Source organism: Cervus elaphus, chromosome 1 (genome assembly GCF_910594005.1).
Source record: "Cervus elaphus chromosome 1, mCerEla1.1, whole genome shotgun sequence".
NCBI lineage: Eukaryota > Metazoa > Chordata > Mammalia > Artiodactyla > Cervidae > Cervus > Cervus elaphus.
The window spans coordinates 69,050,162-69,065,941 of record NC_057815.1 but is presented as its reverse complement, the minus strand read 5'-3'; the positions used below and the strand labels follow the sequence as shown (position 1 = coordinate 69,065,941).

General features: G+C 36.5%; 1 protein-coding gene across 4 annotated transcripts in view; it reads right to left on the bottom strand.

The window, feature by feature from the left end:
- UVRAG (UV radiation resistance associated) overlaps positions 1-15,780 on the bottom strand; it is a 319,155-nt gene that overhangs the window by 254,683 nt on the left and 48,692 nt on the right. For all 4 annotated transcript variants that reach the window (XM_043907751.1, XM_043907741.1, XM_043907747.1 and 1 more), the window contains 2 exons: positions 8,157-8,318; positions 4,263-4,337 (listed from right to left, as the gene is read on the bottom strand). In XM_043907751.1, the coding sequence (XP_043763686.1) occupies positions 4,263-4,337; positions 8,157-8,318 (237 nt within the window). The remainder of the gene's footprint in view (positions 1-4,262; positions 4,338-8,156; positions 8,319-15,780) is intronic.

The following is a 15,780-nucleotide window of genomic DNA, read 5'->3' as shown; positions in this document are numbered from 1 at the left end:
TTCTGGTCTTACATTTAGATCTTTAATCCATTTTGAGTTTATTTTTGTGTATGGTGTTAGAAAGTGTTCTAGTTTCATTCTTTTACAAAGTGGTTGACCAGTTTTCCCAGCATCACTTGTTAAAGAGGTTGTCTTTTTTCCATTGTATATTCTTGCCTCCTTTGTCGAAGATAAGGTGTCCATAGGTTCGTGGATTTACCTCTGGGCTTTCTATTCTGTTCCATTGATCTATATTTCTGTCTTTGTGCCAGTACCATACTGTCTTGATGACTGTGGCTTTGTAGTAGAGTCTGAAGTCAGGCAGGTTGATTCCTCCAATTCCATTCTTCTTTCTCAAGATTACTTTGGCTATTCGAGGTTTTTTGTATTTCCATACAAATTGTGAAATTATTTGTTATAGTTCTGTGAAAAATACCGTTGGTAGCTTGATAGGGATTGCATTGAATCTATAGATTGCTTTGGGTAGTATAGCCATTTTGACAATATTGATTCTTCCAATCCATGAACACGGTATATTTCTCCATCTGTTTGTGTCCGTATTCAATTATTTTTTGTCTGCATTGCTGTTCAATATGTAAGAGTTTACATTTGTAAGCCAAATAAATGAAACTTTACTACACAAAATTAACAAGGTGTCACTCCCTAATAATGCCAGCAGAAGTTACTGAATGAAGGATTCAGACCCACAGTATAGTAAATTAGTCAATATATTAGTCAAAGATTTTCAAATATATTAAATAGTTTCCAAACACATCCCTGGAAGTGAGACTGAATACTCATCCAATGCAGTAAAAAGCTGAAAGATTTACTAGATTCCTAACAACTCAACAGAAATGTGTAAATCCTTTTTGAGAAGCAGATAAACAAAGAGGCAAAAGTTTTGAGCAAATAAACTTCAACTTTTAAACCATAGTGGCTGAAGATACTTTAACGTGGACAGAGGAAGAATTAACAGCAACATAATCATCAGATGTGTTTCTGGTTACAGCTAATGTAAAAAACCAGGAATGCTGAAGAACTGGTCAACCAAAACTTTAGTCACTATTTTAAAAGTTGCTTTAAAACATGCTTCCTTGTGATAGCTTCACAAGTAACCTTTCATCTTCCATACAGAACATACATTCTTAAAGTCTTGCTGCCTTAGAATATTTTAATCCTTTATGAAATATTTCAACTACAGATATTCTATCCATATTCAGTGACTGTGGTTACAAGTATATTTGGACTTATTTCTATCACTGTACCACATGCTTCTGTTTACTATTTGTTTTTTGTTTTCCTTTTCTGACTCCTATCAAGTTGACAAAGTTTGCTACTCCTTATATTCCCTTTTTTCTCTCTGTCAATTAAAAATCTATGTTGTTTCTAGTATTTAGTAGGTATCTTTAAATTTTTACCATGCACACTTAACCACAAGCTATTATAAGAAATTTTAAACTTGTTTAAAATCTCTAGCCTCCTCTGGAACAAATCAATGAGTCTTATTCTTCAAACAGCCTCCCTCACCTTATTATTGTTGTCTAGAGCAAACAGAGTCCTCAAACTCTCTGTGGAGAAGGGTCAGTTGCTTTTCCTTCAATCCCCTGTGAACTGATACTTTAATAAAATACAATAATAAAGGCACAATGATGTCAAATGGCTATAAAAGTTTAAAAACATTTACTTTCACTTTTTTTATACTTGGCTTACCACAGACTGGTGACAGTTCTAGACTAGCTCTGGTCCACTCTGAACAACAGTGGTGATTTGTTTTATCATTTATGGTATAAATTAGTTCTTGTGTGCTTTTTGGTTTGTCAGTAGTTAGCCAAATTCACTAGTGTTTTACCACTTTTATACACCTTGCTATAACTTGCTGCTACATCCCATATCTTCCTTTTGGGATCAATTCTTTATCTACAACATTCAGTATAGACAGAAGCAGTAAACTTTTAGTCTTCGGATACTTAAAATTGTCTTTCTTTCACCCTCACTCTTTACTGAATGTTTATCAGAAATAGAATTGTACTTTAACAGTTAACAGCACTTTGAAGATACATTTCTTCTTGAATCTACTGTTGCTGATGAAAAGTCTGCTGTCAGTCTAATTTATAGGTAATATTTCCTTTCTCTCTATGAGCTTTTAAGATTTTCCCTTTTAAAATTATCCTTAAAGATGAGTGGTGTCCCTAAGATATCTTTTTTCAGCCTCCTTTTGTAATGTGGAGAGCCCTATCTCAGCTTCTATGCTCATTTAGTGTTCATTTTGCCCAAAGAAGCCCATCTTTCAGCTAATTATATTAAATGCTTCTGCCCACTTCTTTGTGCTTCTATTCCACTGCTGTTTCAGAGATGTTTATTATCTTGCTTTTTGTTTGTTTTAGCAAAGAATGTGTCTCTAAACTTCTCTGATTTCATCAATCACTGTCTTTCGTTTGGTTCAAAATCAAACCAAAACAAAAACCTCTCTTTCTTTAGCCTGAGATTCCACAAGAGATTTCACTCCCTTTTCCTCATCCATCTCTCACCCTTCCTTCTCTGCCACCTTTTACAACATCTCCTCCCATATTTAGTCTTTAAAAGCGGGAGACCCTCAGGCCCATTACTAAGTCCCTTTTTTCTCACTAAGTACTGCTTATCCTTGGTCTATCTTCTCTGAACTCATGATTTCAGTAACTATTTGCCATTGTTGTATCTCACTATTTATATCTCTATCTTGCTTCTCTCCTCTGAACTCCAGATTCATATAATCCAAATGTCTCCTTTAAAACCTATATAGGGCTATCTTGAGGTATTCTCAAAGTCTATATGATCAAATCTCAACTCACGATCTGCCTCCAACAAAGCTGGTCTTTCTCCAGTTCCTTAGTTCTCTCAGCGCCTGGTACTTTTATCCATCTGGTTATTTCATCTAAGCCAGAAACCCAAAAGTCATCCTTAACACCTTCTTTTTTCCTCTATCCTTTACCCTAAATTCAAACCAAGTCCTAACAATTTTACCTCCTAAAACTTTCCTAAATCTATCTGCTATTCTACCATAACCCTGTTCCAAAGTATCAAATCTCTTACCTGATACATTTAGAAGTAAGATCCTTCTTCCTGTCTTCCCACATACATCCTTGCCTCTTCTAAAATCAGTCCTTACAGCAGCCAGAGTAAAATTATTAAAACATAAATCTAATTATACCTCTGCCATGGTAAAAATCCTTCAACACACTTCACTGATCTTAGGATAAAACCTTTTAAAAGGTGCTAGTATGTGGTCCCTGACTACCTTTCCAGCCACATTTGGTATCATTTTCCCTTATTACCCAGACCTTCCTTCAGTCCCTTAAGACTCAACACTTCCTCTAGCATTTCATGGCCTTCCAACATTACCCTCCTCTACTCAGAATGCTCTCTCTATTCAGCTCTCACTCTCTCCACATTGCTCACTTCCATTCATTCTCAGGATTGCAACCTTAAAAGTCAAGTCCCAAAGACCTTTCTTGAGCCACTAAAGTAGGTAAGATCATCACACACTTTTATAGCACTTGCCACCATTTATGTTTATATAGTTACCTTAGGTTACTTTACCAGTGTGTTTCTCCTCCATACACTCTATGACAGCAGGGAAATCTGTCCGCTCACCATTGTACCCTTAGCACTTAGAGCACAGTAGCTGATGTATAGCAGGGGCTCAATAAATAGCCACTGAATGAACGGAGCATTCTAGCAATAGCATTTCAGATCATCAAGAATGAGGAAACAACATGACCACTAAGGAAATCATGTAGAAAACTCATTTCACTGATTTGTGGCTAAAATTAAATAGGATAAAAAACATGAATCACCTCACATGGTAGCACAGAGAGCAGGCACTTAGTAAAAATAAATTCCTTCTCCTTTCTCTAATCACCTTTAAATACAGAGACAGCAAAGACTACAATATAACTGACTACAATATAACTTGCCTCAGGATTCTTAAATTCATTCAAAGTTGTAACAGATATCTGAAATATTTAACGAAATTGTATTACATTTAATCAAAAGCCACTATTCTTCTTTAACCCCTAAAGGATTGTTAGAAAACAGCCAGTTGAGATTTTCTTTTAGAAAAATTAATATAATATGGATTTAGAAAAGATGTATGGGTGCAGTTACGATATGAGTTTTCACCCTAAGCCACACTAAACAACAAACTTACACCAAAAATATGATTCTATTTACACAGAGCTTTTTGCCTGATGTAGCAATGCACACCTGCACTAACAAAACTCACAGTAACATGCAAATCCTCTTACCTTATGTTCAAATGGAGCACCATAATAGCCATCATTCAGCCCAAAGATTATTTCATTCTGGTTGCGGGCATGAATCTGAGAGAGGAGGAAAATACATTATTAGTTCATCTCATTCCAATCAAGTTTTAATGTGATTAGAAAATGACAGGACCTACTTCAATGTTGAAAAATAATTGGCTATGTCTAACAAGCCAGCAGAAAACAAACTGCATATCATAAGACAAGGTAATCAATTTAGAGTTTCCTGTTTTAGTTAAAGTTCTCACAAAATCATCACATGAGATCACAGGCACCATCATTCACACACATTTTCCACAAACACTTCTTGAGGTTGTTACAGACAGCAAATTCCTTAAGCACAGGGGATTAAGAGGCATACTATACATTCTTTAATCTCAAAGAAAACACAATCCAGGACTTCCCTGGTGGTCCAGTGATTAAAAATCCGCCTGCAATGCAGAAGACATGGGTTCAATTCCTGGTCTGGAAAAATTCCATATGCCTTGGGGCAAGTAAGCCCATGCACCACAACTACTAAATCCCATGCACCCTAGAGTCCGTGCTCTATAATAAGAAAAGCCATCCCAATGAGAAACCCGAGCACCGTAACGCAATATAGAGTAGCCCCAATCACCGCTGCAACTAGAAAAAGCCCATGCAAGCAACAAAGACCCAATGCAGTCAAAAATAAATAAAATTTTTAAAAAATAACAGTTCAATTAGTCTGTCAATGCTTTAAAAAAAATAAAGTCCCAGAAAAAACATAAAAGGTTAGTATTATTTTTTATCTTCAAAAAGATAGTCTAAAGATAATATCCAGTCCCCAAAACCTTTAAAAGTCTACTAATTATATTCTACCAACTACTCTTTCAAATACAACTGATTTGAGCTTCAGTCAGTGTTACTTCAAATTAAACTTCATCTAAAAAGTGGAGTAATAAAACTTTCAAAATTGAAGAAATAAGAATTTTTAAAAACTCAAATTTCATAAAGACTCATAGACTGATAAAGTCTATAAAAACAAACTTGATTACTTGATCAAAAAGAGTTGTGGCTAAAATGTTTTTTAATTGCGTTTGCAATGAGGAATTAAAGTGAGGGTTCAAGTGGGGGAAAGAACAAAGACTACCAGAACAGAACATTTCATCTTTTCTTTCTCTAGCTAGAGATACAAAGGCCAAAGTCAGCAGCAGAAAATTCCTGTGAACATTTACCTGACTTCCATACCCACCATATCTGTTACTAAAGCCGAATTAATCACATGCTTCCTGTTAACCTATATCTTTACTCAACTGAATACAATGATACCAAAAGATGGACCTGCCATAATAAACTTATGATGAAAACTATAAACCAATTTTAAGAAGTGTCCCATTTTACGACAGAAAAGGAGAAAGCACTATGAAATCAGTTTCAAGATTAGCAGAAACACAAAAATTTTACAAACATAAAATATTTTATACATATATATATACCTCGAGAGGAAACAGATTAAAATCATATGCATTAAAATATTAACAATGGTTGATTTGACCAAATACTTCATACACAAAAAAAGAAGGTGGAGGATTGAGAACAAATGTACATTTTCTTAATGTAAAACATCATTTCATCATTAGGGAAATCAAAATTAGGATGAGATACCATCAGAATGGCAAAAATTAAGAAGACTGACAATAAGCCCTTACAAAAGTAAGGAACTTTCATACATTGCTGATGGGGATGCAGAATGATAGTCACTTTGGAAAAAGTTTCACGGTTTCTTACAAATTTCAACACAGCTCTTACCATTAGACCCAGAACTTCCATTTATTCAAGAGAAATGAAAACTTATATCAACACAAAGACTTATATTTAATTATTCACAGCAGCATTATTCACTGTAGTGGTGGTTACTTACTGCATACATTTGTCAAACGCATTGAAATGTATACATTAAAAGGACAAATTTTATTGTATGTAAATTTTAGCTCAAAAAACCCTAATTTGTAAAAAAATTTCATTCAAAAGTCATTGATTCCCTGAACCTATGCAGGCTTGTCTAAATACCTCATAAATGTACTCCCGTAGCTCTCTTTGCAGGTATTTATCTATCATTAGTTTACCAGGTCCTAAGAACCTTATCTTATTCATCTCTGGATCACTGACACTAAGAACAATGCCTGTCAGAAAGCAGATGAGCAATCAATAAACCTAAGTGATTCTGGCTATTGACCTAACACAGCTTAGCCTCGCTTTCCTCTAAAAATCTGTAACTCTATTATATCTGACTTTTAGTAGTATGTTGTTGTATCTATTTCATAGGTGACTTTAAGTGTCTAACTGGCTTAGAAAAATGTTTTCCCTTTCTCTTGTTCTCTGCCATACCAACTTTGTAAGAGGATACATGAAAGTTAACTCTCTGAAAGTAGGGTAAGTTAGACCTAAGTACATTTGGGTATTTTAAGAAGACAACCAACTAAGGAATGTATGAACTCAAAAACATGATGAAGGCCATCTTCTCTGGCCAAAAAAAGACTTTGACAGAAGCCTATAGCTCTGCAACTCTAATGCTAAGAAGCACCACCCCATACAAAATGTAAACAAGTGCTTAGTATCATTGTGCATAGGGTCTATGCACAAACAGCCAACTACAGCATGTAGGAAGACAGAAAGAGAATGTGCCCCAGTGCCTTTAGCCAGGCTAAAGGCAACAAGCATTTGGGACTAAAAGAATGACCCTAAGCCAAAGTCATTACTTCGTGAGTTTTAATTAAGATCAGTCCTAAAAGAGAAGAAAAAAATATAAAAATAAAACAGAATTTGGAGCAGGTTAGAATTTAGTAAAGGAAAATATTTATTGCATGCATTGTTCTGGTCTCTATCCAAGAACACAAAATAAACTATGGTGTGCAAAATAAGGGCAGAGTTGTCTTGTTGTTTTTTTTTTTTTTTAATCTGAAAAATATATATAGAGAACTGTCTAAAAGAAATATACCAGATGGTATATACTGAATAAATATTAAGAAATATGAAGGATGTTCGCAGATATGACTAACATTTTAGCATTGCCTTTGTCAGTAGTACCACAGGTATAACAAAATAGAAGTGGCATTTATTCCAATGTGGGATGGGTGGTTACCAAGGACTGCATGTATACAGCAGTGTAGTACAGCAGAAAGAGAATGAATTTTTAAGTCAGCCAGACCTCATATAAATTCCAGCTCCACCTATCAGTGTGATCTTCATCAGTTTCTTAAACTCTCTGAGGCTCAATTTTCCCATCAGGAAACTATGGGCAATAATATCAACTTTCACAAGGTTGTCATAAACATTAATTGCAGTTACTTATGTCTGGGAATGGCAAACAGGTTTCATTTCATATGCAATTCTGGCATATTGCTAGGTGCATTCTGGAACACCGTGTTAGAAAAGACCACACAGTTACTTCTGAGCTCAGATAGCTCAGTCAGCTGCATCAGTCACAGGGAATGGGTAGCAGTAGATACGCCAGGCATTTGTCATCCCTGTGTTCAACAAATAGTATTTTTTGGAAAAAAATTATTTTTGGAAAAACCCTACTCTGCTGGTCATAAGAGAGGTGTTTATTTTCAACTTATTTTTCAGATTCTAGGGGAAATATCCAGCATGACAGAAGAAGCAGAGTACTATAAGAAATTCTTTCCTACTGCCCACCCCACTCAAAATCCTCTTAAATTAGCAGCTTAAAGCAGTTCTTCATAAATGTTTCCAGTTATTTTTTAAACTTCTCAATGACTCAAATTTCTGTAATTAAGTAAACAATCATAAAAGGTCTCTCTTTATTAACAGGAAACAGAATCTGACAATTCAACAAAAAAACCTAGATGGTTTCTTTGGGTAGGACAACTACTTGAACCTGCAGTCTAAAATTACCTGCTGACCCAGGTATTTCAGCCCATCCAAACAGACTTTCCATTCAATCAACAGCTGGTAGACGTCCTCCTTTCCACCCCATATCTTCACCACAAAACAAGACACAGATGTATCCAGACGGTCTGGCATTATTCCAAAATCAAGACTCCGCCATGTTGGATTCTGTTAATGGAAATGAAAACATGCTTTAGGAAGACCCTAAATGTTTACAGTTATTTCAGTTAGGTTGTATATCATTTTGTTTTTTAACCAAAAGAACTCATATATTACATTGCAAACTTAAGTAAACTAATAAGACATTCCAATTAACATGAAGAGAGTGATACTGACACTTTTTAATTTCTCTGCTTATTTATTATAGTCACTAGAAGGAGCATATATTCTAGTCTCTAATTAACATGGCTTCCAATGGTAAGCCATTTATTTATTCCACACAATACACAATCATTAAGAAATAACATATAAAAAATGCCCTCAAAGTACCTCCAACCTATTGCTGGATTTGAAGGACTCTTTAAATAATTACACAGTTTCATGGAAAGTCCAATATTCAAAAGATTACAAAGTGGCACAGGAGGGATTAATAAACTATGAAGGAACGGGGGAAAGAGGGCATGCAGGCCATGAAGTTTGGCTTTTACAGGACAAATAATATTTCACCAGGTTGAAATAGGGAATTTCCCAGCAAAATAAGGGCTCAGAGGTGTGAAATAGCACAATGTGGTCAAGCAACCAAGGCAACTGCTAGAACACACAACAGAAAGGTGGCAGGATGCAAAGCTGGAGAGATCAGCGGGAGACTTCATGCTGAGGGGGTAGTTTACTGTGTACAAGATGTGGGGACATTGAGAGGTTTTAAGGTTAAGAATGACAAGGTCAACTTTATGCTCCAAAAGAAGTTTGTTTTCCATTTAGACAGTTGAAACATTCTCTGAAAAGGGAAAAAATTAAGGGACTTTAATATTATCAATAGACATGAACTACAATGCATCAATTACTTATTTTCAATTATTTCCCTACTTTTTAAAAATTCTTTTTTTAATTTTTATGTGGAGGATAATTGCTTTACAAAATCGTATTAGTTTATGCCACACATCAATATGAAACAGCCAGAGGTACACACATGTCCCCTCCCACCTCCCACACCAACCCACCCCTCTCTAGGTTACCACTGAGCACTGGGTTTGAGCTCCCTGTGTCATATAGCAAATTCTCACTATCTATTTTACATATGGTAGCGTTTCAATGTTACTCTTTCAATTCATCCCTCCCTCTCCCTCCCCCACTGTGTTCACAAGTCTATTTTCTATGCCTGTGTCTCCACTGCTCTCCTGCAAATAGGTTCATCAGTACCATCTTTCTATACATATATGCATTAATATAGGATATCTATTTTTCTCTTTCTGATTTATCTCACTATGTGTAATAGGCTCTAGGTTCATTCACCTCATTAGAACTAACTCAGATGTGTTCCTTTTTATGACTGAATAATATTCAATTGTATTATTGTATAGATGTACCACAACTTCCTTATCCATTCATCTGCTGATGGACGTCTAGGTTGCTTCCATGTCCTAGCTACTGTAAATAGTGCTGCAATGAACACTGGGGTAACGTGTCTTTTTAAAGAATCCACCTGCAATGCAGGAGATCCTGGTTCAATTCCTGGGTCAGGAATATCCCCTAGAGAATGGATATGCTACCCACTCCAATATTCTTGGGCTTCCCAGGTGGCTCAGATGGTAAAGAATCCACCTGCAATGCAGGAGACCTGGGTTCAATCCCTGGGTTGGGAAGATCCCCTGGAGGAGGGCATGGCAACCCACTCCAGTGTTCTTGCCTGGAGAATCCCCATGGGCAGAGGAGCCTGGTGGGCTGCAGTCCACAGGGTCGCAAACAGTTGGACACAACTAAACAACTAACTGCACAGCACAGGGTATATGCCCAGCAGCGGGACTGCTGGGTCATACAGTAGTTTTATCCCTAGTTTTTTTTAAGGAATCTCCACACTGTTCTCCATAGTGGCTGTATCAATTTACTTTCCCTCTAACAATGCAAGAGGGTTCCCTTTGTCCATACCCCCTTCAGCATTTATTGTTTGTAGATTTTTTGATGATGGCCATTCTGACCTGTATGAGGTAATATCTCACTGTAGTTTTGATTTGCTATTTCCCCTACTTTAAATGTTAGGGCTCTCATTACTGAACATAACTCTAATTAATCTCATTAAATTATCAACTTTCATAATATATAAATCAGTAAATCAAAAAGCCCTCATATAAGGGTAACTGATCTTTGCTTTGTGAGTTTTTTTCCTGACCAAAGTGGTGAGGGGACCAGAGCAGTATCTTTGATTTAGGGGATATATTGATGTATGTGTTTTTGTGAATTTAACTGCTGACATTTCAGGAGAGGGAACATGACTTCTAGCTTCATGGTGCTTATGTCTGATCTTTTTCACTTGTATGTATTTTGCTTGTATATTTTTATGTTTTGATTTCCCTGTACTAAAATAAAAGCTCTGACAGACAGGAACACTGCCCAATTTGTTTACCACAAGATCCCCAAAGTTTGACAAGTACCTGTTATGTGCTCAATAAATATTTGCTGAATGAGTGAGTGAATGCCCACTTAACCAAAATGGACGTTTGAGGACACCAAAAGATTATCAATAAATAGCATGATGATCACACAATAAGCTCACCGTGCAAAACAGTTTTATACAGATTCCACAGCACCCATGAATTTCAACCTAAGATCACCAGAACTCCATTCTGATATGACCCGCACCCCATCTCTATCCCACCAAAATTGTTTTAGCAACCCTGCTAAATAGGGGTAGTGGGCTTAGTCACTCAATGTGTCCAACTCTGTGATCCCATGGACTACAGCCTGCCAGGCTCCTCTGTGGGGCTTCTCCAGGCAAGAATCCTGGAGTGGGTTGCCATGCCCTCCTCCAGGGGACCTTCCCAACCCAGGGACTGAACCCAGGTCTCCTGCATTACAGGCAGTTTCTTTATCATCTGAGCCATCAGGGAAGGCCAAGAACACTGGAGTGGGCAGCCTATCCCTTCTCCAGAGAATCTTCCCGACCCAGGAATCAAATTGGGGTCTCCTTCATTGCAGGCAGATTCTTTACCAGCTGAGCTACCAGGGAAGCCCAAATAGGGGTAGAATTTCATTTAAATATGGAGATGAACATTAAGGTCTAGGAATAAGTAGGCAGACCTGTACTACAAAAAAACGCTAAAGAAAATTCTTTACACTGAAGAAAAATGACACCAGACAGAAACTTGGCTCTCTAAGCAGGCATAAAAAGCAATGGTAAAGAGTGAGTAAATATAAAAGACTATCTATTTTTCTTATTTTATTTATATCATATATGACTGTTTAAAGTAAAAGCTATAACTGTATAAAGAGTTTTATAACATATGTATAGATTCATATATACAAACGTAACAGCACAAATTAGAGAAGGTAGAAAACTAGAACTATTCTGTTGCAAGGTTCTCCTGTTTACATGAAGTAGTTAAAAGTACATACGGCAATCCTAAAGTAATGATTTAAAAATTAATGCAAAGAAGCACAGCTGAAAAGACAAGGCAAGAATGTAAAACAACATGAAAAAATATATATTCTATGATTATTTCATTTATATGAAGTTCTAAAACAAGTAAAACAAATCTGTGGTGACAAATGATTTCCTCTTGTGGAGAGATGGCTTTCTGGGCACAGGAAAACTTTCTGGAATGATAGGAAATGTATATATCTTGACAAGGTATGTATGCACTTACCAAAACTCAGCAAACAAAACAGTTAAAATTTGTGCATTTCACTGAATATGACTTTTACTTAAGGAAACAAGACACTGAACTCCAAAGTATAGGTTTGCTTCTTACAGTGCTAAGGATCAGTAATTCTGAGGCCACTTTTTGTGAATTCTAAGCATGAGCAAAGATGTTGAGGTCAGTGGAAGTCAGGTTTTTCACTGTCAGAGAATGAACTGACAAATGAATTGGGAGTTCAGCTGGACTGAAATCGGAGATATTGGTATGAATGCATGGTTTTTAAAAGACAGAGCAATAGAAATATTGTGTGTGCGTGTGTGTGTGCGTGCGTGTGTGTGTCATTTCCTAGCTCAGTCCCTTAAGAAAGGCTAGAAGTAATGAGCACACTAGTAACAATGAGCATGCTCAGATCTTGCTGTCTGTTCCGCAATCTCAATAAAAGAGAACCAAGGGTTCCTTGGGGAGAAAACGGATTCCAGAGCTACGGCAGGAAGGGTACAACACGAGTCTGGAATATCTTAAGCCAGAATGTCAGGAAGTACTCAATAATGTGAACATATCAAAAGGATATAGCAATCAATTTACAGGGCTCTCACTAACCAAATGCGGGATAATGTTAAGCATCAAAATAAATTATAGTTATAGATTAACCCACTGAATAAAATAAGATTCATTGAGTCCATAATGATACAGATTAATAATTAATTAAATGGGAGAGAAAGTTAAATTGCCAACTAGTAAATAATAAAAGGAGAGATGGAAATTAGAAAATCACCAATGGATGCTAAAACTGGTAAGCAAACAGTTGATGAGAAGCAGGATATATAAAAAGTCTCAAAGTTTCTCCCTCACAAATCACTTATTAATTATAAATGGAAAAATTATAACTTCTCAGTGGAGAAACCTGGCAGGAATTACCTTAATCAAGTGACAAGTTGGGACAAGCCAGCAACAGGTGCCTCTTAAAGCACTGAAAAGAATACAGCACTACCGGTATAGTTTTCCTGCCAAAAATGCAAAACCTGAATCTAGTCATGAGGAAACATCCAACAAACTGAAAGAGTGTACAAAATAACTGGTCTGTATGGTTTTAAACTGAGGGACTGGTTCCAAATTGAGAAAGGAGTAGGTCAAGGTTGTATACTGTCACCTTGCTTATTTAATTTATATGCAGAGTACATCATGCAAAATGCCAAAGTGGATGAAGCACAAGCCGGAATCAACATTGCAGGGAGAAGTATCAATAACCCCAGATATGCAGATGACACCACCCTGTGGCAGAAACCAAAGAACTAAAGAGCCTCTTGATGAAAGTGAAAGTGAGTGAAAAAGCTGGCTTAAAACTCAACATTCAAAAAACTAAGATTAAGATCATGGCATCTGGTCCTATCACTTCATGACAAATAGATGAGGAAACAATGGAAACAATGAGAGACTTTATTTTCTTGGGCTCCAAAATCACTGTGGATGGTGACTGCAGCCATGAAATTAAAAGACGCCTGCTCCTTGGAAGAAAAGCTATAACAAACCTAGACAAAATGTTAAAAAGCAGAGACATTACTTTAACAACAAAGGTCCAACAATAATCAAAGCTATGATTTTTCCAGTAGTTGTGTACGGATCTGGAGAGTTGGATCATAAGGAAAGCTGAGCACTGAAGAACTGATGCTTTTGCACTTTGTTGTTGAAGAATCTTGAGAGTCCCTTGGACTGCAAGGAGATTAAACCAATCAATCCTAAAGGGAATCAATCCTGAATATTCATTGGAAGACTGATGGTGAAGCTGAAGCTCCAATACTTTGGCCACCTGATGCACAGAACTGACTCGTTGGAAAAGACCCAGATGGTGGAAAAGACTGAAGGCAGGAGGAGAAGGGGATGACAGAGGATAAGATGGTTGGGTGGACATCCAATTCAACGGACATGAGTCTGAGCAAGCTCCAGGAGTTGGTGATGGACAGGGAAGCCTGGCGTGCTGCAGTCCATGGGGTCGCAAAGAGACGGACACAACTGTGCAACTGCACTGATGGTTTTAAATGCTGAAGTCAGAACACCCCCGAAAAGGCTAAAGAATTGTCCAAACTGAAGAATAAAGCAACATGACAATTAAAGACAAAGTGATTCTAGATTGAGTCTTAGAGAGTTGACAACACCTGAATAAGGACTAGGAATCAATTGGTGGAAACCTAAATTGGTATAGCCACTTGGAAAACACTATGGAAGTAACTCAAAAAATTTACAATAGAACTACCTTATGATCCAGTAATCCCTCTTCTGGGTAGATACTCAAAGGAAATGAAAGTGTCTTAGAGATAGAAGCGCTCCCGTGTTCACTGCAGCATTATTCACAATAGCCAAATACATATACAACCGAAGTGACAATCAATAGATGAATGATAAAGAAAATGTAATGCATATGTGTGGAACATTATTCAGCCTTAAAAAGGAAATCCTGCCATTTGCAAAAGCATGGATGAATCTGAAGGACAGTATGACAAGGGAAATAAGTCAGAAACAGAAAGTGAAATACTGCATGATATCACTTACACGTAGAATCTAAAAGTCAAACTCATAAAAAACAGGTGTATAATGGTGGCTGCCAAGGGTTGAAGGTTGGGCAAAATGGGGAGATGTTGGCCAAAGAGTATAAGGGTACAAAGTTTCAGTTTTGCAAGATGACATCATCTTGGAAATCAAATGTACAACATGGTGAGTAAAGTTAATAACCCTATATTGTATACTTGAAATTTGCTAAGAGAGCACTAAGCATTCTCACTACCAAAAAAAACCCAACACAGTTAACTATGGGAGGTAATAGATATATTAATCAGTTTGATTTTGGTCATTATTTTACTACATATATATAGGTATATATATGTATAGATAATATATATATATACCTGTATATATAGATATATGTATATGTGTATACACACACACACACACATATGTGTAGATAAACCAAAACGTCATGCTGCATATCTTAATACACACAATTTTTGTCAACTATACCTGGGGGATAGAGGATGAAGGACTGTGCTTAACTGTACTGTGTCAATGTTATACTCTCCTGATTTTAGTCATTTTAATGTAATTATATAAGAGATTGTCCTTGTTTGTAGGAAATATGTGCTGAAGTATTTGATACCAGTAAATCTTTCTTTGAAGGTAGTCAATTATTTTAAGAAGCCAAAGTTATGCTTAGATAAATTTATTGAAAACATAGGCAATAAAGAAAGACAAAAGTACTTTGAGTAAAACATGATGAGTAACTACGAAATGGCAAGATCAGATTTCACACATGACCCAAGGAATGAATGGAAGGCAACCATCCATTTGTGATAATGGCAAGCTAGAAGGTCCTCCCACTGAAAACAATTAAAAATGCTGGCTAAAATATAACCACCATCATCACTAAAGATTTTCCAAGCCAAAAAGGAAAGCTAGAACCCGAAGAAATAAACGTAAATCTAAAGGACTTTTTTCCCTTAAAGGAATTTGCCAATGTATATAAACCTGAGGCATTTGTTTGGGCAGTCTTAAAGAGAGACAGGAACATAATTCAAAGCCCAGATCCAGGTCTCACTCAGGTCTACGAGAAGTCCTCCGCATTGAGCTCGAACAACAAAAAGGCTATATACTCACAGGCATGAGCAGAACAACAGAGGAGAGTAGAATTCAACAAACCAACTGCACAAAACCGGAGATAATCAAAAAAGGAAACACGAAAAAAAAAAGACTACTTGAACTATAAAATGAGATTGAATAGATCTCATAAACATAATTTAAAAATAAAAAAAGCCAAATCCTTGCACAGAATGTATTTATTTTCAATT